The sequence below is a fragment of the Daldinia childiae genome (assembly GCF_008694065.1).
Source record: "Daldinia childiae strain JS-1345 chromosome Unknown Scaffold6, whole genome shotgun sequence".
NCBI classification, from domain to species: Eukaryota; Fungi; Ascomycota; class Sordariomycetes; order Xylariales; family Hypoxylaceae; genus Daldinia; species Daldinia childiae.
This window is the reverse complement of record NW_022984647.1, coordinates 989,302-1,007,952: the sequence shown is the minus strand read 5'-3', so window position 1 is coordinate 1,007,952 and position 18,651 is coordinate 989,302. Positions and strand designations below refer to the sequence as shown.

Here is an 18,651-nt window from a genome sequence, read left to right as displayed (position 1 = left end):
AAAGAGGGTAGCAAGAGTACCAAACAAGAGCAAGCGGCCACACCAAAGTTGGGCTATTCTCAATTCTGTCTATCTGGTATCTGTCTAATGTATCGAGACTGTCAACGCATACGCTAATATAGAACTCTATGCGGTGGTATCAATTACATCTTCGCGGGTATTAGCTACTCAGCTTTGCCCTGAGCAGCCCCCTCTCGATCGTCTACTTCGTGCTCCGCAAGGTACTTCTCCGCATCCATGGCAGCCATGCATCCGGAACCTGTCGATCATCGATGTTAGCATGAAATCCACACTGTATTAGATATGGGGGGGTAAATGGAAACGTACCTGCGCTAGTGATAGCTTGTCTATATCTCTTGTCTTGTACATCGCCAGCAGCGAAAACACCCTCAATGCTTGTTGCCGGTGTTCCATTCTTGGTGATAATGTAGCCGTCCTCATCGATATCCAGTTGTCCCTTGACCAAGCTTGTGGCCGGGTCGTGGCCAACGGCATAGAATAGACCATTGGCCTCTATTAGCTGTCGTTTCCCGGTAGCTGTATTTTCGATAACCATATGGGTCATCACCTTGTCGTCTCCTCTAACTTCCACGCCCCTGGTGTTAAATTGAACAGTGACCTTGGGGTGTTTCAATAACCGCTGTGCCATGATACTGCTGGCACGTAGCTGATCTTTCCGTACCAACACCGTTACGTGGCTCCCGTACTTTGTAAGGAAAGTTGCTTCCTCGGCAGCGCTGTCTCCACCACCAATAACAACCAGGGGTTTATTTCTGAATATAGGGACAGCACCATCGCAAACGGCACAAGCGCTAATGCCGCTTTGCCAGTATTTCTCCTCTCCCGGGAGACCTAACCTCCTCGCTGAAGCACCCGTGGCAATGATGACGGAATCTGCGGTGTGCACCTCACCAGGTGACCACTCTGTCTCGTACTTGAACGGCCTCGAAGAAAGGTCGAGCTTGGCTACTGTTTCGGTAATAATCTTGGTACCAAATCGTTCCGATTGTTGTCTCATAGCATCCTATAATAAAAGGACTTTTGTTAGTATATCTATCCAACGCATAAAATATTCGTGTGGTAACGTGAAAATACTTACCATTAACTCGCCACCCATAATACCCTTGGGGAATCCGGGAAAGTTCTCAATATCGGTAGTAGTTGTTAACTGACCGCCAGCAGCAACACCGTTCGCCATAAAACCCTCATAGAGAACTGGGTTTAATTCGGCACGAGCGAGATAAATGGCAGCCGTATGGGCAGCAGGCCCAGAGCCGATAATAACAACCTTGCTATGCATCTTCCTGACTGCTGTTTGCGTTGCGAATTTGGTGGTCTGTCCTGTATATTTCTGTAACCCCGAGGAAGCAAATGCTGCAACTGATATTCCGGATGCGCCTGCGCAAAGAGTTCTTTTAATAGTCTGAGAAAACACTTTGGCGGTTTTATGTCGAATAACTGGGTTTGTATGTGGTATATAGTAGGTTATAGGTAAGGGAAGACGACCAGATTATTCAAATATCGGTAGGCTCGGAGGACGTTCGGAAGAGATAGGGATAGGGCTAAGATTGTTGTTAAGATTGTTGAGGCTGGGGCTGTCGTTACGCTGTACTGCACAATGACATGGACCGAGTCACAAGTACTAGGCTGTAGTAAGACAGGCTGAAAATTTGCAATTATTTCAAATGCGGCTCTATATGTAGTTCCGAAAATAGTTCAAATTTGGAATTAAGTCTTTAGTACCTTATTTATTGTACGACAGAGTCAATACATATTCTTTTTTTTTTTAGCTTGTCAGCTTTCACGCGGTCGATTCGAGAAGGCGAGAAAATAAAATAAAAATCCCCCGCATTATTCAGCAACAGACCCTTAGATAAAAATCACATGCATTGGACTTACAGCATGGGCAGTATCGATCCGGACCGGAGCTGACTCGAGTTGCCCCACCATGGACCGATCTAAAAAAAAATCATGCAATTGGCGGGTCAAGTTCAGGTACACTATCCTATATTTGCATAAATCCTTAAGAAAGAAATCGGTAAGTGATTGCGTAGTATATTGATAAAATAAACTTTACGTACTATGTATAACCAGATACATAATCCCCGGTCGGTGTTTGCAACGGTCAGTTCATTCGCCTCGGCATTCCGGTCTCTAGTGTAACAAAGCCCCTCCTCCGTCACCGGATGCGACCCAACGTGCCGATAGATATGATATTTATTTTTAGCTATAACATCATCCTTGGTCTCATATGTATGGATGGGTTAATTTACCTACTTATGATTGATACACACTAATCGTCTCTTCTGCATGAACTATGGCACCGCAACAGGATATCCCGGTTGCCGCTAATGTCCTCGGCGTACGTTATTTTCATATGTGCAACTATTCGGAATTTAATAGCTAAATATATCATCTACGTAGACTATCGGTACGATCTTGTGGTGCGTGCAAACAATACCTCAGATAGTACGTATATTATATAGCGATTAATCAGGTATGTGTAATTGATTTGACATTTCAGTGGACGAATTGGCGAACGAAAAAGACCGATGGCCTCCCCGGCTCCATGATGTATCTATGGGCTTTATGTAAGACGTTCCCTATCCACTAACGTAGGTAATGTCTCAAATATTGACCATGCTCTTAATTAGGTGGTGTACCCTTCGGGGCTTATAATATCGTACAGAGGTTTAACTACCCCTTGCAGGTACAGCCTCAAGCCTTTATGGCACTTTGTCTTGTGAACTGGTGTCAGATACTGCTATATAATAGTAAATGGTCTATGTGGAAGGTGGTTCTTATAGGTCTAGCTAATGCTGCAGCTTTTGCTGGTGTGCAAGCGGCCTTAATTATCACACTACGAGTATGTGAAATGAGTCGTCGATTTAAACACCGTACGAAATAAACTAAACCGATATAGCCATTGTACGATGCCGGTAGTAGCACCGGGGTCTTGGTAGTTGGTATAATTGCGAATATTCTCTTAGCAGTTGGTTTATTGCCGCCATATGGCGAACTATGGAAGCGGAGAGGAAGAGTGATTGGGATCAACTTCGTCTTTCTGTCCAGTATGTATAATTGAAAATTCGCGATTATCTTCTTACCCCTATCCAGGTTCCCCAGACTCTACTAAAGGAGGCGGTCACTAATCTTCATCGGCAGTGGACTGGCTAGGCGCATTTTTCTCTCTTATGTCACTTGGTAAAGTCCCTTGATATCCTTAGATACCCGTGTATTACTTACCTTAGCTTAGCCGTCCAGAATAGTTTCGATATCTTGGGTGGTGTGTTGTATATCGTATGGTAAGTGGTACCTGAGCTCTATTCATCAAAATTGATACCAAATCCTAGAGATATTAGGCTGACCTGTATAATAGCATCCTTCTTGAATCCGGTATATTCCTTTCTCATTTGATTTGGCTCTTCCGCACTAGGAAGTTGAGAAAGGACGCGGCATCAAGAGGGAAGACCTTCGACGATATTGCGGCAGAGCACGAACAGGAAGGCATATCATTCAAATTCGCCGAGCGAAAGATCTTCAAGAAACATGATGTAGAAACGGGCAATACTGGGAATAGTGAAGATCTTAGCGATCAGACGCAGCAACATCCAATCACGGCAACTATGCAGGATGGCAGATCAGGAGATGCTCAGCAAAATTCAAATTCGGGGTTAGAAAGAGAGACGAGCGAAAAAAGTGATATAATCCGTATTCATAGTTGATTGAAACTAAAGCAGAACCATATGTAGTGGTGTGATATCTTAGTCTAAAGTCAACGCAAAAGTCGTGCCTCATTATTATCATCCCCCAGTATTATTAATTAGCCACGTCACTTAACCACCTCGATGCATACCGACGATCAAAACCCGTGATAATGATCTAACTCAGTGTCATCAGGTGATGAGAGTTTACTCGACAGAAGGCCCCTTTCCCTGAGCGTTCAGATCTCCACCCTTACCACCGTACTCGGCGGGCAACTTTTCGCCAAGCGCGGGAACCTTGCTGCCAGCGAATTCCTGGGCTAAGTTTCCGCCGTTCGACATTGGATGGAACTTCTTGATCGTCTTGGGGGCGACGAAGAGCTTCATAACACCGTACATGAAACCCATAATCGCAGGCACATTGACAAAGAATTTCTCCTTGAGAAGCTCGGGATAGGCCAGGGCGAACACGCGGATAGTCTCGGTGCTGGCGGCTTTGACCTGAGGCGATTGGCGCAGGAAGCTGATGGACTTGTAGTCGTGAACCTGGAAGATCTTGTACGGATCCCAGTCGGCTGTGATGGGCTTCGTGGCCGTGGAGAGAGATAGCTCATGTATGGCGAGCTCCATGAGGGCGACGCGCCAGCTGATGAACCTAATATGCAGGTTAGAGAATTATTCCGCTCGTTCCGCAGTATGATAGTAGATCGGATCTGCAATAAATGGTACATAACTTACTCATCTAAAACGCCAAAGGTCTCATTGATCGACTTAACACCACCGTAGATGTTCCAGGTGAAGACCTCTTTGGACTCGGGGTCGTCATCAGTGGCCTTCTCCTCGCCGGCGACATACTTGGTAACATATCCAAGACCCTCAAACTTGGCCTTTGAGAATGTCTTCTCAAGGAGCTCTAAAGGCTTCGTCTTAGCGCGCCACGCCAGAGTCTTTTCTAGCTGATCTCGGGCCTTGACGATGTCGCCGTCATTGGCATTTAGGTACTTCTGCAACACGATCTGACTGGGGATGTGAGTATCCGGATCTGCTAGGGTGACGCCCCAGACTTCAGGATAAGACTGGGCTTGAACGGCTTTCCATAGCTCCTGAATTGGCGTGGTGGGCTCGTCGGGTTTAGGAGCCTCGGTCTTCGGAGCTTCGGCCATGATTACAATATCGAGAGTGCAGATTGAATACTGCAATAAATAAAACCCTGCCTTTGTACGATTCGGATTTTGGATTTCAGGATATTAAGAATATAGAATGTAGTTGTAAAATGTAAAGGCTTGCGCGGAAGTTCGTAACTCGGCGATCCGATGAAGGTAGGCGGAATGTGGGTCCGTGCTTGTTCGAAGCTTCCCCAGTTGGGGCATAGTAGAATCAGATAATGCAGGCAGCTGCAGCTTAGGCTTGGCACTGTTGGGGAAATTACTACCCGGTCTTTAGCCGATCTTACCTTTACGGAACATTCCGTCCGTCCATTGGAATCACAACGTTGAACACCGCCAACCATATTCTTAGGTTAAGGAAATTGCGAACAACAAAGTATTTATTCCGTAATTAAGATACAAGAAAAACAATGAGTTAAACCCGAATTGGCACATAATACCTACTTTGAAATGTGGCTATTATCAAATGTGTGGCAGTTTGTGTACGGCCGAACATTCAGATGATTCAAGGAATCTTTTACGCAAGGTTCCTTCCTCAAGAAGGTATGTGGATATCTTTAATTATCTATTTCATTCAATCATTTATATATGCATCTTAACCCATCTTATAATGAAAGATATAAATGAAAGATATATAAAACTAAAAGTTATCTAAATAACCTACATCTCATCTTATCTCATCTTAATTCAACAAATCTGACTTCCATTCCATTCCAACTCTTATACTTAACTCACTTGATATTCAGGAACCAAGATCGTAGCTCAATCCCCACCAGGATGTATCGTTGCAACAACATATACGCCGCATCTCAAGCCGCCCCTGGTTGACTTCGATATAATACAGGAGTACATCATCCCACGGAAAGCTTTCTTCAACCGGTTTATGACAGTAAACTCGCCAGATAATAAGTACAGCATTCTGCTATTTCCAGTCTCCATTCCCAATGAGAGATACCACCGTAACGAATTCATATTCAACTTCGGGCTAGTCATAGAATCAGATGTAGACCATATCCCATACGAAAAGCTAGTGAGGCGTCTAGCAGTAACCTTTGCTGAGATGGAGCGCCAACACGGGTATCTAAGCTCGGAGGGGCGGGTAGACGATGGCAGACGCCCTATCGAGAGCTTATTAGAGATCGTAAAGGAAGACCTCAACAACTACGGCGAGTGTATGATCCCCGTCGACGACGCTAATACCCTCAATATGAAGCTTTTCCCTTACCACCCACCTCCGCCACCTGTCCGCGGCTGGCATGTGCCCGTACCCAAGATGAAACTAGCCGACATCGTCGACCCTACTTGGGACTTAACCCTACAGAAGATCATCCCTCACGTCGACGGTGTCAACGACGTACGCCGCATTGCGTGGCTAGCCGACGTATCATTACCGCTCACCCAGATCGCGCTACAGCACCTTCTATACTATGACACCATTCTCCTCCTAGACATGTTCTTCTTCGGCAGCTGCTATGCGCCGAGGCCCGGCGTGCACGATTTCATCGTCAACAGGGACGGTATCGTCGATGAGTGCGCCGGGTATGTATGCGTTAGCAATCCCCTTACCGGTAGCAGCAGCACTGCCAATGCGTCTTCTACTACCGTTACGACTGAGGACGGACGTGATACCTCAACGGATGCCGATGCAGGACGGCAACAGCAGCAACAACAACAACCGGTATCCCACTACCAGCTAGTGAAGCTGATGACCACGTTTTGCGCAGGGCGCAGCGTCATGGAGTGGATCAAGCTGCACCAGGACGCGGGATTCGACGTTCTTCGACACGTAGACGTGCGACGGCTAGTTCAGTTCGGGGTGATCAAGGGGCTATTGTACCGGGTGCACAAGTATGTCGTGTCAAAGCAGTGTCTTGAAGCTCTAGCGACAGGGAGGCGCGTATTGTTGTCAAGAAGCGACGATGGTGAAGAGGACACGTTGCTGCGGTACGCTGATGGCTGCCACTCCTTCGACCAGATCATCACCGAGCAGAACATGACGGATGGCGAGATCATGAGGAAGCTGAGAAGTCTTGAGCCGGGAGATCGCACCGTGTTCTACCGGTAGTGGATTTACGAAAGCAGAAGTGATTATGAAGGAATAGCCAAACGAATAATTTACGATAGCCGTAAATATGTTATTCGACAGATCGCAGCACTAAGACCACCTGTTATAGACTCCTCTCTACTGGGCATATGGCTGCTCGCTCACAAGAGCAACTAAGAAGCGCATTAAATAGACATGTTTTGCTAGACAGTCAGCATGATGGGCAACTATATTAGGATCGTATACTGGGAATGCAGCTTACGTACAAAGTGCTAAAAAAGCCACCATAATAGAATGAGCGACGAGGTTTGATACGGGTATAAGCTACTCACTTTACGAAAGGTGAAAGACTAGAACGACTCTAGGTTGTAGGTATATAGACTCGTTCCCAGTTAACGCCGTTGAGCTTTAGAATATTATCTATTCAGTCCCTATGTTCGAATTTTCTATTATACATTATAACCTCGCCTATAGCATCATAAGCCCTGGATACAGGCTATAGCATGCCTCTCCGCGTCAAGGCACCCGCTCTAGCAATGAATACGGAAGACCATGGTAATTTGAGATGAATTCATTTGATTTTACAGTCAAATTAGAATTATTCTACAAAGTGGCGCGTTACTAAACCCTCTTGCTTAGGAGGTGCACTACTCGGTGCTTTCTTGGGCTGTTTTTGCTTCTGGGACTTCCTAGCCTCCTCGTTGCGGTGTCCTATCTCCTGACGGGCCCTCTCTAGCACCTCGTCGATCGCCGCCGTCTTTACCTTCGTGGACGTCGCCCCCCCACTAGTGGGGATATACATGAGCGACTCTCGGAGGATCTGCCTCGCGCGGTTGCTATCGACCTGGAGCGACTCGGGTAGAAAATCCTCTAGTAGGCCTGCTCTGTCCTGGTACAGGTTTGTCGCTCCGTCTAGAAGCTTCTCCCTTGTATCAGGGTCATTTACACTGAGGTCCTTATCTTCAGCAGCCTTCCTCAGCGTGTCTCTCAGTAATCGCACCCGGCCCGTACCCGGTTCGCCCGGGTACATCGCGCCGCTCTCTTCCCATTCTTTATTGCTAACCATCTTGACTACTCGGACAAAGTGTTTTCCTCGCCGCAATATTAGGAGTTCGCCATCGATGAGGAAATTCTTGGTATCCTGGGGAAACCAGTTCTTGATCGGCGTGTAGGTCAACTCGCCGTAAGACATCCCTTTGTTAGTAGCAGAAGGTTGGCCGGGAGAACCGCCTATATAAGCGCCCTGGTGTTGTGTTAAGCGATTTCCATCGGTAACGCTGTCTGCGAGGCCGGCAGCATATAAAATTCGACTTAACGACTTGCCCAAAATCAGCGACTCGGGGAGTTTCAGATCAATTTGAAAGCCCGATGCCATGTTCGCCGAGACCGGCCCATCCGTCGGGTATGAAGATATCTGGTTACCGCCTGGCTTCGAGAATAGCCCCTTATGCCGATTCTGTACATTTGTTGCTTCTTTTGTTCCGTAAATAAGCGCAACTACTTCGTGCGCAAGAATATGCTGGGCATGCCGCTTAGAAGGGTCTTCGTTGTGTTTCTCTACAATCTTACTAATTTCCTCCAACGGAAGAAAGGTAAACTGCTTCAGTAGTCCCTCAACATCAGCATCGGGTCGTCGTATAAAGTACCCGTATAGATCGAAAATGCTCGTCATGAATTGGTCGAGCCAGACTGCGTTGCCCGCACTCTTCCCAAACTTAACACCAGAAGAATCTGTCAGGAGAGGAACAGTAAAGCCGACAGGCATATGAAGAAAATCATTAGGGATTTTCTCGGCCGGGTTGGGTTCATTATCTCTGATGTGTTTGACTGCGTCAATACCGGAGATGATATTCCCGTATTGGTCAGAACCACCTATTTGCATTTGAACACCTTGTTTGTTATACAAATGCCACCAGTCCCAACCCTGCATCAGTGGATATACGAATTCATCCAATGACATGCCATCGCCCTGTTCCATCTTGCGCTTGACGGTCTCGCGCGAGAGCATAGGCCCTATTCGTATTCCCTTGAACAGCCGAGCTACGACCTCGATGAAAGGCACGTTGTTATACCACATGCTGTTATTTACCAACGCCCGACTCCATATCCTAGGTTGTTTCTTATAGCCGAAACGGTCCCCTTGGGCCTCGACGTTAGCCCATATACGTTTCAACTGGTAGTGTATCTTGGTAATATTCATAGTTATGTCCGATTTCGAAATGGGATCGCGGCTCTGTAAACGACCGGTAGGGTCGCCGACCTTGACTGTAGCGCCTCCAACTAAGCTAACAGCTCGGTAGCCATGTATGTACATCCAGAAAAGAGGCATTAGAGGCAATAGGTGGCCGACGTGAAGAGAGGGTGCGGTGGGATCAATTCCGACGTAAGCGCCTATTCTTTTTACCCTCATAAGCTCTCTAATCTGTTCATCGGTGCCGGCGATATCTTTGACGTATCCACGCTCCTTGAACATATCCCAGAGGTGCGGTATCTTTCCCTCTTTAATTAACTGGGCTCTCTCGTCCCATATCTTCTTCGCCTCTGCCTGTTTTTCAAGAAACGAGGTGGATATTGATCTAGTTTGCTGCCCCCTTGCAGCTAAAGATTTAAGGAGGCATCTTCGACAGAGATTTAAGGGCGAGCCTCGTACAGCGGGAAGGGCAGCGCTGGACAACATATTCCTTTAAGATGGCGCAGGTCGCAGTTAGGAATAGTAGAAATAGCGAAGGTCGGAATTTGAATTGGGGTACAAGGGACGCCCCCACAACTCTAAAAAATGAAATACATATAGCGAGAGTTCAGGTATTGGGGTTTCCCGAATTTTGAATCCTATTTACTCTCGAGATGAGAATATATAATAAAGTCCAGATATATGCACATATAAACGTTCTTGGACTTAGAAAATTCAAAGCTTCAAAAAGTTTAGTGGGGCAGAGATTATGTGCATATCTTTATCGATTATCTATACCTCTATACATCTATACCTCTATAAGTACAACTTACTTTACTATATGCATATACATAGCATGAGAGGTAGTGGCAGTGGGCATTATGTAATTCCTAGCCAGGCTTTTCCCGGGCAAGTTCAACCAATCAAAAATAACTTATTTCATTCGGTCCTCGGCAATGAACATGTGGGAAATTCGCATTCCTTTGATTCGAACGCATCATCGTCGGCCTCAAATTCCACTCTACCGTTAATACCATCAATTAATACTTCCTCTCTTCTCCTACCCTCGATACATATCAGGGACTTAGAGACTAGTTGAGCGAAGATCAAATAACGTCGAACTATCTCCTCGTCCCTCTCAATGGCTTCCCTCGCTCGTCCCGTATTGCTCCGGCAGACAGCTTTAGCCGCCTCGACCCGACGAGTTGCAACCACCACATTCTCTAGACAGCAGCTAATCCGACCAACGATTTCGAAAGATGTCGCGCAAGTTGCTGCCTTCCACGCTTCTAGCAGAAGAAACCTATTGCCTCCAGGACCACGTATGTTGTTATCAGTCGCATTGCGATCTTAGCCATACTAATGAATATCCTTACTAACACAATGCGCTCTTAGAGGTTATAAAGGGATCCGGTATGCGATTTTTTATTCCCCCATTACCAATCGATATATTAGAAATATCCCATCGTCTATAAAGGGGATATAAACATAGAAACCTAAGAAGAGAGAAAAGAAAAGAAAAATTAGCGCTAACCCTCCGAACAACAGTCAACGACCCGGCGCCGATCCCCGAGACTAGCCCCTCCCATGGCTCATACCACTGGACCTTCGAGCGTCTCGTAGCCGCCGGTATCATCCCGCTTACCATTGCGCCCTTCGCCGGCGGTTCGCTAAACCCCGGTCTTGACGCAATTCTATGCTCTCTATTGCTAGTCCACAGTCATCTTGGCTTCCAGTCCGTCCTTGTCGACTATATTCCTACCAGCCGCTTCCCTAAGTCCCGCAAGGCATCTATGTGGCTCCTTAACGCCGCCACCGCCCTCGTCGGCGTCGGCCTGTACGAATTCGAGACGAACGATGTCGGTCTAACCGAGGCTGTCAAGAGAGTCTGGAAGGCTCAAGCTTAAATACCAAAACTTAAGAAGAGAGAAATGAGTAAGAACTACCTCGACTAGCTGAAGTAGAAGTGAGTGTTGTATGAGCGATGAAGATACGAGGATGAAGCATTACTTGAGGGCTCAAAGAAGAGACAGGTCGGATTGTGTGAACATACGTGACATACAGTCACGAATTCCTTTGTATTGGATTATGCTCATCTGTTGGAACAGCTGGGTTCGGAATAGGTGTAGGAGACTGGCAGACTTGCTCGTCCGTGTATCCAGTACAACTAGTATATATAGAGCTATTCTTCGCCTACGCATATATGCACCAAGTTCAGTATCTACATCAATGCAGTCAGTAGAAATAAGTGCTTTACTATTGAATTAACCAGGATCGAATTTTGACCAGACAGGATCCTTATCAAGTATTCACATAGACATTATCTACTCGAAGTCAACGAGTACGCATACACATCTTCTCGTAAAGGTAGGATTATCCTATTTCATCCCTTCACTTAATCCCTTCTCTTGTCTTCTCTTCTCTCTCTTCCGCTCGTCCTCTTCACTCATCGTCCTCCCTGATGTTCATCCGCGCTTCCATCTCTCTTCCCGAATCTAACCCCCAGGCCACCGATATCCCTACGAAAAAATTTGCCAAAATTCTTCAGGTTCTCGTTAATACTGGCCGCGTTATTCTGCGCCGAGCCGCTGCTACCATTGGCGCCCCCTGGTTGTCCCTGCTCAGCAGGGTTACCCATCCTCTCGACGCCATCGCGCGCTGCATTTAGCAACTTCTCTCCTAAGGAGGCTGCGTCAAAACGCGAAGCGGCACCTTGTGCTGCCGTTGACAGAGCTGCTCCGGGTCCGGAGGCCAGACGGTCGATGCCTAGACCAAGGTTAAGGTTATTGCCACCGCTACCGTTCGCGCCCGTCCCGCTACTGCCGAACCCAGGTGCGTTTAGGAGCGGCGTCAACAGCGGGCTCTGCGCGACCAACTTGCCACCGCCGCTATTAGCGGGACCGTCACGGTGAATGGCAAATAACTCGATCAAGTGCGCCTGTTCTTGTTTGCGGATACCCTTAAGGTCGAGGATCTTGCGGAAGTTAGTATCGGAGCGATCGCCCACATGGATCAAGTACGCCTGCACAAGCCCCTCCGGCGGGCTTGGGCGAACCTGGAGCGTCTTCAGGAGCGGGTCTATGCGCGTCATCGTTGCATTGACGCGCTTGACGAAGCCTGCTGGAGGCACGTGCGGTGTCTGGGACGAGGCAGGCGGATTGTGGTGCGAGAGCAGGTTTTCCAGGGCTTTAGTTAGGACGTACTTGTCCAACAGCATCTGTTCGGCGCCTACTTCAGATATAGGCCTGCACTGAACGATGGCATGGATGTACGAGGTTGCTAGTTGTTCTACTAGCTTGTCGGCGAATGCGCGCGCATACTGCTGCTTAACCACAACAGCTAGGATTTCCTCTACCTTTGCATTGATGTGACTGACTAGTTCGCCTACGTAGGAACTCTGGTCTCCGACACTTTCCATCTTGCTCCAGTTCGTGTTCTTCATCTCACGCCAAGCGCCCTCGCAATCTGCCTCGACTTTGTTGACAAGTGCTATAACCGCAGCACTGGCAACTCCCAAGAATGCGTCAGCTTGCGACGATAGGTCAACCTTTGGCGCAAGGTCATGGTCTATACGTTTTTTGATATTTTCTTCGAGCTGTCCCGTATTCGCATGCCAGAAATCCGCAGTGTTTAGGACAAGGATAATATCATGGAGAGATGCCCCTGTCGGCCCTGACCTCTGTAAAATCGTGAGCAGTACTTGCTGTGCATATTCATCGAGATATTTAGCCAATGTTTTTGTCAAGTCTAATAACCGCTCACTCGTCGAAAGCTTAGCGCATTGCGATAGCGTGAGCTTGTAGAAATGGAAGAGTTCGATAGCAGAGCTAATAACAGCTTGCGGTGAAAACTCTTCGTCGGCTGGCAACAAAGGTTGGGCTTTGTATTTAGGGATCATAGCCGCCAACGCCTTGTCCTGGGACTCTACCCATAGACTTAGGTAGGGTTCAAAGGCCACGGATATCGACCCATTAAAGCTCTGCGTTCTTTCGTCTGCAGAGCTAAGCGTGTCGATACTTGCACGTGGCTCGTTTGAAAACCTTCGTTCCAGAGTTTGCTCAAAGTCCATCGTCTCCTGCAGACAACTCAGTAGGAGGTTGACATCAATTTTGGCACCATCCACCCTCCTCATGCTCTTTTCCAAGATGCCCTTATAGTCGTCTCTCGTACCATCACAAAAAGCCATAGCCAGAGTCTCGCCAACTCTCCAGTGCGGTGGGAATATGCCAGCATGTTCCTCCTCGTAGCTCTTGACCATCCTCTTGAACCAAGCGTACCGTCTTCCAATATTATCCAAGCTTCCAGCTTCATCATTACCCCTGAAGACTTGGCGGTATTCCCGCAACTCGGTGTTGATGTACCACGTTATTAGTCTCGCCCTCGCATTATCCCCGAGCGCATCCATGACCCCACAAGCCTCGACCAGTGTCGCTTTCCTTGACCCGACCTCACTCTTCGCGAACGCTATCTCGAAGTCCTCGCATACCTGCTCCAGCAGCTCCCTTTGTAATTCGCCCACCCCTCGGCTCAGTGTAGCGATCTGGTCTATACTTCTGTAACTGTTGAAATGGCGCATAAGTTGTAGTACCGCTTGTAGAAGACTTGCGCATTCCCTGTATTGTCTGGTCTTAGCTAGTCCTCTCAGTTGTTCATAGGCCGTAGTCAACATCTGTAGCCGCTTAAGGGCGGTCATAGATAGGGTCAAGTTTCGTTTCGTGCCATCGAGTCGCTTTATATCGGCAGTCATGGAGGTAATATTCTGTTCAGTCTGAATAGCACGTGAGCGCACCGTTTCGATCTTCTTGAAAAGCCCAGCGAGTTCAGCCTGGGCGGTTTGCATGCGTTCGAGGGAAGAGTCAGGACCGTAAGCCTGGGCCGTCTGGAGGCTTGATATTTCGGCTGAGAGGTCATCATGGTGGGATTGGAGAGTTGATGATACTCGAGTTATAGATGATACGGTAGAAGGATGAGAGAAAAGTAGGTTGAGATGTTGAATTGGATCATAGTCGGCTAGTCTTATGTGTTAGCTAGTCAGCGAGCCCCTTTCTCGTATATCTATAGGAGGTAGGTATCCAAGTGTTCAAGTCAAGGACTATAATAACTTATAATAACTTATAAGAGAGTTAACTGACCTGCGTCTAATGACGGCGGCTCAGATGTGATGCCATTCATCTTAAGTAAAGAAACCTAATTTTGGTGAGTCGCATTGGGTCATACGTGGTAGTTTAGAAGTACGAAGTATTCCACAAGTATTCCACAAGTCTTAGATATCGTTGTAAGCTTGTCTTAGCTTATACGATGATGCCGCTAACATATAAGGTTATGCATTAAAGATGAATCTGGTATTAAAATCACGTGCCTTTGTGTGTCTTTGTTTATCGATAAGATTAGTTCTCACCTTAATTTATTTTGGTTCACCTTTGTTCACCTTAGCTCACCTTCCCCACCCTGCATAGACGGGAAGGTCCGGTCCAATCAAAATTGAATGCACTATAACTTCACTTACTCTTTTTGGAAAGGTGTCTAATTGGTTCCTTTCACCGAAGGTCCATGGAATTTAGGACCAACTATTCTATTTTGTAAATTATTGCAATCAAGCACATGTTTTTTATTTTATGAGAATATTTAGAAATATTTCTTTCCTAACCTATCAAGTCTCAACCATCTTCTGACAGAATCCGCCCCAATCCCCCTTAATGCATCATACAATCCTCCTTTATGCCTCCGTCTATTCACAATGATCTTATAACTTAAAGGAAGCGCTTCTGGTATCTCTGGTATCTTTGGTATCTTTAATATAAACCCCGCACCCATCTTTGTCAGGTTCTGTTAAATGGTGTATACCTACCTGCCTGTTACCTAAAGGTAGGTATGATGATATCGCCAGGTCGAAAATGCAGAAAGCCATCGGTGTATCTCCTTAAACAACTCCAACTCTTTTGTGATGTAATACAAGCATAATATGCTGTCTCAAGGAAAACCAAATCTTGAAGGATCTGCCTTATAAATAGGAATTTAACGCCATGAAAATGCAAACAGTCATAGTGACTGCATCAACTCCGTTCACCAAGTGTGATAAAAGCCCAAAATATCGATTCGTTCGTTTACGAACTATGCAACGCTCGAAATCCGGCCGCGATCAAGCTTCGAGATTTTTCCCGGGAGTCAGCGGGTCCGGACCAATAGAACAAGCCCTATATTATCCAAGTTAGAAACATTCTGGGTAGTATCGTAAAGTTTGGGCAGCATCGGTAATTAAAAGGTTTACGAAAGGAACAATAGAAACTTACCCCGAGTCCTTTCTGTTTGCAGTATGCTGCCTTCATCTTGACGGTATCCGGGTTATCGTAGGTGACAAATCCTCCATCCCCTCCGACGCAACTCGCAGCCCCTATCCGTTTATCCACAGATTCTTTGGCATGTTTTCTTGGCAACGTGCTATATTCGAATACGCCGTCTTCGCCTCCTGCGCCCTTGTTTCGATGTCCTGGTCCGCTAACCCCGAGAAAGCTCCGTCCATAGAGGGGAATGCCTAGCAAAATTTTTCTAGTCGGACAGCCGTGGCCCACAAGGTACGAGACACCAAACGATCCTGATGTCTCGTCCTTGCTCATCGAGTACAATTGGGCTTGGTGCCCGCTTCGTTGTGACCATGAACCGCAAAAGTCATACGCCATCAGATTCACGTAGTCGAGATAGGACGTAGCTTGCGCAATATCGATATTATGCAAAACTGAGCGACTTGCTGGGAGAGCTGCCGTGACGAAGAACTGCTCCTCCGGAAGTTGGACCCGCACGGCGGCCAGGAGCGCAACGAAGTCGGCCCCTTGCTGGGGGTCGATAGGATATTCCCAGTTTACTAATTACAGGAGATCAGTAAATTTGCAATGTAACATGATGTAACCTTCCGGTGAGATGTGGGGGGAGGGGAAAAGAGAAGGCATACTATCAATACCATCCATACCGGAGGCCTCCACTAAACCTCGCGCAGATCGCGCAAAGTTATCTCGCAGCAGGGCGTTAGAAGCAATGACCGGGAATGTCTCACTTGAAGTGCCGCCACCGATTGATATGGTGACTTGCAGATGCGGATGCTTCTGCTTAAGATGCATCAAAGATCCAAGCCCACCTTGGACTCCGTCGCAAGGGGCTTGAGTATCTGCCCACTCATCGCTCAACTAGACCAGATATTAATATCAGGATTCCTGCTGTGTGTAACTTTCGAGTACACGGCTTGAAGCAAATAAATTTGAAAACTTACAAACACGGAACCGTCCGCCGCTACGTTAGCGAAAGCGTAGTACACGTGGTTAATGCAACTATAGTTCATCATACCCGGCGAAGCGCCGTTATAGATCTTGTAGTTTGGAAAATAAGCGGCGTTCGTGAGCATGACATTGGACGCGCCAGCAGTCTTCCGCCGTCGAGATGATGAAGAGCTCATATTAAGTAACTATTTCCAGCAACAAACTATAACTGTAAAGATGAATTATCGAGGCCGCTGTGTCTATCTGGAACGCTTTCTAAAGAAATATTTGAAGGAATCAAGAAGGAACAGTTCCGGTTTTAAGTCGAGGAGCAACAGCTGGAATGCCAATAACTAAGAGGATAAGAGAGCTCAAGATGGCGCATGTTGAAATTACCTTCGTGGTATAAATGGGTACCTGTCTTCGGCAAGTTATGAGGTGTTATGGCTTGTATTTGTTGTCTCAGGGCCACTATTAGAGCCCGAAACGACCAACCTTGCGTGTGAAACTTTTATACATGAGAGGCTTGGGGGAGACCTGATCATCTCCCAAGCGCGGAAGCGGTGGAGAAAAGCGCAACATCACCAACCTTTTTTTCGCCTCAAGGGGGACAATCTAGGTACATATGTATTCGGATACCCTTACGGAGATCGTTCGCTGAGCTATCCATGCATGACATAATTGCGACGGGGATCAGTAGATATAGGGCCGCTATATGGTCAGCTCAGGCGGAGGAGGGCAAGCCAGTAGTAAACAGTCGCCAGCCTGACATGGCCCGAATGAAAGGACAGAGTGGGATTGGTGGTCGGAATTCCATCAGCTCATGAAATAAGTGGTGAAGGAGACTGGCTGGAGTTACTTAGTTGGTACCTACATAATATGATTAGGCATGCAAATAGGTAGGGGAAGAAGAATATGGACCGGCGTGTCGCGGGCTGGCCATGGGGAAGGGGTTAGGCCGTCTACTAAACTAGTAACGGCTCATATCACAGTAATAAGGCCCTCCGGGTTTGATTACCTGCCTCGAAGGGGAGGAATTGGCCGCCTGGCTTCGGGCTGATGATTCCAATGGGCTTCTTTCTGATAGAGGGTGGGGTTCGGGAACGTCGTTGTCAAAGATCGTTGTCAAGGATGAGACAGGACCCTGAGCGACGCTATCTACTATGGTTGGTAATGTTGCCTGTCACGAATTTAGATATGATATGGCTGCATATCTTGTACGTACAGCACAAACAAGCAACAAACGCGGATGCTTCTCCTTGGCGGGAATTAGCCGATCATGACCTCGCCGGGCACGCAGAAGACATCGGTCACTGTGGTGGAAAGGTGCCACGACTTCAAATTGACCCATGGGCTGGCAAATCTCCTGCGAGCCGGATTCCGCTCTTTGATTATTTTTTTTGGTGGCCTTAAGTCGTCCGTTTGGATTAAAACTACCCAATCAGTCTAGCTTTCCAGTCGGGGCATTGATGACTTGTGGAGCGTGGGATGAATACAAACGAAGCTTCTACAACGTAGTATGTAACATTAGGCGAGCCCTAGTGAGGATTACAGATGTACCGAGGCGAGACTCACTAACGTGTATATGGTAAAGGGAGATGCCGTAAGAAGCTTGATAAACGACCTAGTTGCCAAGACGTATGAGGATGCAGTTAACGAAGCGGTACGTAGTATACCAAGCCTGTCGCTGCGTTGTCTCGACAGAAGTCCCCCTCTCTATCACCAGTCGAGCAAAAACCGATGGATATAAGCGGACCGGGATGCCGGAGAAATTTCACCAAACCCTTGTCCTACGTTAGACAATTAGTATTGTCTTTAGAGATAGGAACTAGCCAAAAGTGATTCAGGTGAGACTCCTCGATGTAGAAAAAAGAGGCGTTCTAGCTCTATGATCTTCATATACGGAGATGATACCGAAGCCCTCAACCTTAAACGTCATCAATTAGTTTAGGGGTCCTCGACCAAGGAGAAAAAACTACCTAGCTAAGGAAGTTAGTTACTCTAGTAGACTAGCTGCTATGGATAAATACTAGGATGTAATTCGAAGGTTTAGTTCAGCCTCTTTGAATATCTCACCTGGAATATTTAGCGAACACGATTATAGGTATAATAAGTTCCTATAACTAGACATATAGCAAACCAATGTTAGATATTCTCGGATTCTATCACGCCTTCTTCAAATGCGAATCCCGCAGATACGCATGAAAGCAAGATCAGTTGACCGGCGTATAACAGTCCCGCTATAAAGACGACAGTGGAAGTGTTGAGAATCCGGGTACGTAAAGGAATCAAATGGAGACCTTTCGTATGCGACGGTGAG

General features: G+C 47.0%; 8 protein-coding genes across 9 annotated transcripts; 3 read left to right on the top strand and 5 right to left on the bottom strand.

The window, feature by feature from the left end:
* Positions 1 to 164: 164 nt before the first annotated feature.
* On the bottom strand, positions 165 to 1,300 carry GL218_06193 (Thioredoxin reductase; the record flags this gene model as incomplete). Its single annotated transcript, XM_033582896.1, has 3 exons — positions 165 to 259; positions 328 to 1,024; positions 1,100 to 1,300. The coding sequence occupies 3 exons, from the start codon at positions 1,298 to 1,300 to the stop codon at positions 165 to 167; spliced, it is 993 nt and encodes a 330-aa protein (XP_033433812.1).
* Positions 1,301 to 2,317: 1,017 nt separating this feature from the next.
* On the top strand, positions 2,318 to 3,725 carry GL218_06192 (uncharacterized protein; the record flags this gene model as incomplete). Its single annotated transcript, XM_033582895.1, has 8 exons — positions 2,318 to 2,362; positions 2,425 to 2,469; positions 2,525 to 2,591; positions 2,655 to 2,866; positions 2,924 to 3,071; positions 3,166 to 3,204; positions 3,257 to 3,305; positions 3,380 to 3,725. 8 exons carry the CDS (start codon positions 2,318 to 2,320, stop codon positions 3,723 to 3,725), a joined length of 951 nt encoding a protein of 316 aa, XP_033433811.1.
* A 186-nt stretch (positions 3,726 to 3,911) lies between these two features.
* Positions 3,912 to 4,867, bottom strand: GL218_06191 (Phosphatidylinositol transfer protein SFH5; the record flags this gene model as incomplete). The annotated part of the gene is made up of 2 exons (XM_033582894.1): positions 3,912 to 4,359; positions 4,443 to 4,867. 2 exons carry the CDS (start codon positions 4,865 to 4,867, stop codon positions 3,912 to 3,914), a joined length of 873 nt encoding a protein of 290 aa, XP_033433810.1.
* A 503-nt stretch (positions 4,868 to 5,370) lies between these two features.
* GL218_06190 (Nitrogen permease regulator 2 like protein) lies at positions 5,371 to 6,935 on the top strand (the record flags this gene model as incomplete). Its single annotated transcript, XM_033582893.1, has 2 exons — positions 5,371 to 5,413; positions 5,617 to 6,935. 2 exons carry the CDS (start codon positions 5,371 to 5,373, stop codon positions 6,933 to 6,935), a joined length of 1,362 nt encoding a protein of 453 aa, XP_033433809.1.
* A 577-nt stretch (positions 6,936 to 7,512) lies between these two features.
* GL218_06189 (Tyrosine-tRNA ligase, mitochondrial) lies at positions 7,513 to 9,591 on the bottom strand (the record flags this gene model as incomplete). The annotated part of the gene is made up of 1 exon (XM_033582892.1): positions 7,513 to 9,591. One exon carries the CDS (start codon positions 9,589 to 9,591, stop codon positions 7,513 to 7,515), a length of 2,079 nt encoding a protein of 692 aa, XP_033434053.1.
* Positions 9,592 to 10,225: 634 nt separating this feature from the next.
* Positions 10,226 to 10,991, top strand: GL218_06188 (Succinate dehydrogenase [ubiquinone] cytochrome b small subunit, mitochondrial; the record flags this gene model as incomplete). Of its 2 annotated transcripts, XM_033582891.1 has the most annotated exons (3): positions 10,226 to 10,406; positions 10,480 to 10,497; positions 10,633 to 10,991. In XM_033582891.1, the coding sequence occupies 3 exons, from the start codon at positions 10,226 to 10,228 to the stop codon at positions 10,989 to 10,991; spliced, it is 558 nt and encodes a 185-aa protein (XP_033434054.1). The 2 variants fall into 2 exon arrangements, with proteins under 2 accessions (XP_033434054.1, XP_033434055.1); XM_033582890.1 differs by lacking the exon at positions 10,480 to 10,497.
* A 539-nt stretch (positions 10,992 to 11,530) lies between these two features.
* Positions 11,531 to 14,256, bottom strand: GL218_06187 (Vacuolar protein sorting-associated protein 53 like protein; the record flags this gene model as incomplete). Its single annotated transcript, XM_033582889.1, has 2 exons — positions 11,531 to 14,094; positions 14,217 to 14,256. The coding sequence occupies 2 exons, from the start codon at positions 14,254 to 14,256 to the stop codon at positions 11,531 to 11,533; spliced, it is 2,604 nt and encodes an 867-aa protein (XP_033434050.1).
* Positions 14,257 to 15,188: 932 nt separating this feature from the next.
* GL218_06186 (Endochitinase B) lies at positions 15,189 to 16,528 on the bottom strand (the record flags this gene model as incomplete). The annotated part of the gene is made up of 4 exons (XM_033582888.1): positions 15,189 to 15,278; positions 15,375 to 15,943; positions 16,031 to 16,262; positions 16,346 to 16,528. 4 exons carry the CDS (start codon positions 16,526 to 16,528, stop codon positions 15,189 to 15,191), a joined length of 1,074 nt encoding a protein of 357 aa, XP_033434051.1.
* Positions 16,529 to 18,651: the final 2,123 nt, after the last annotated feature.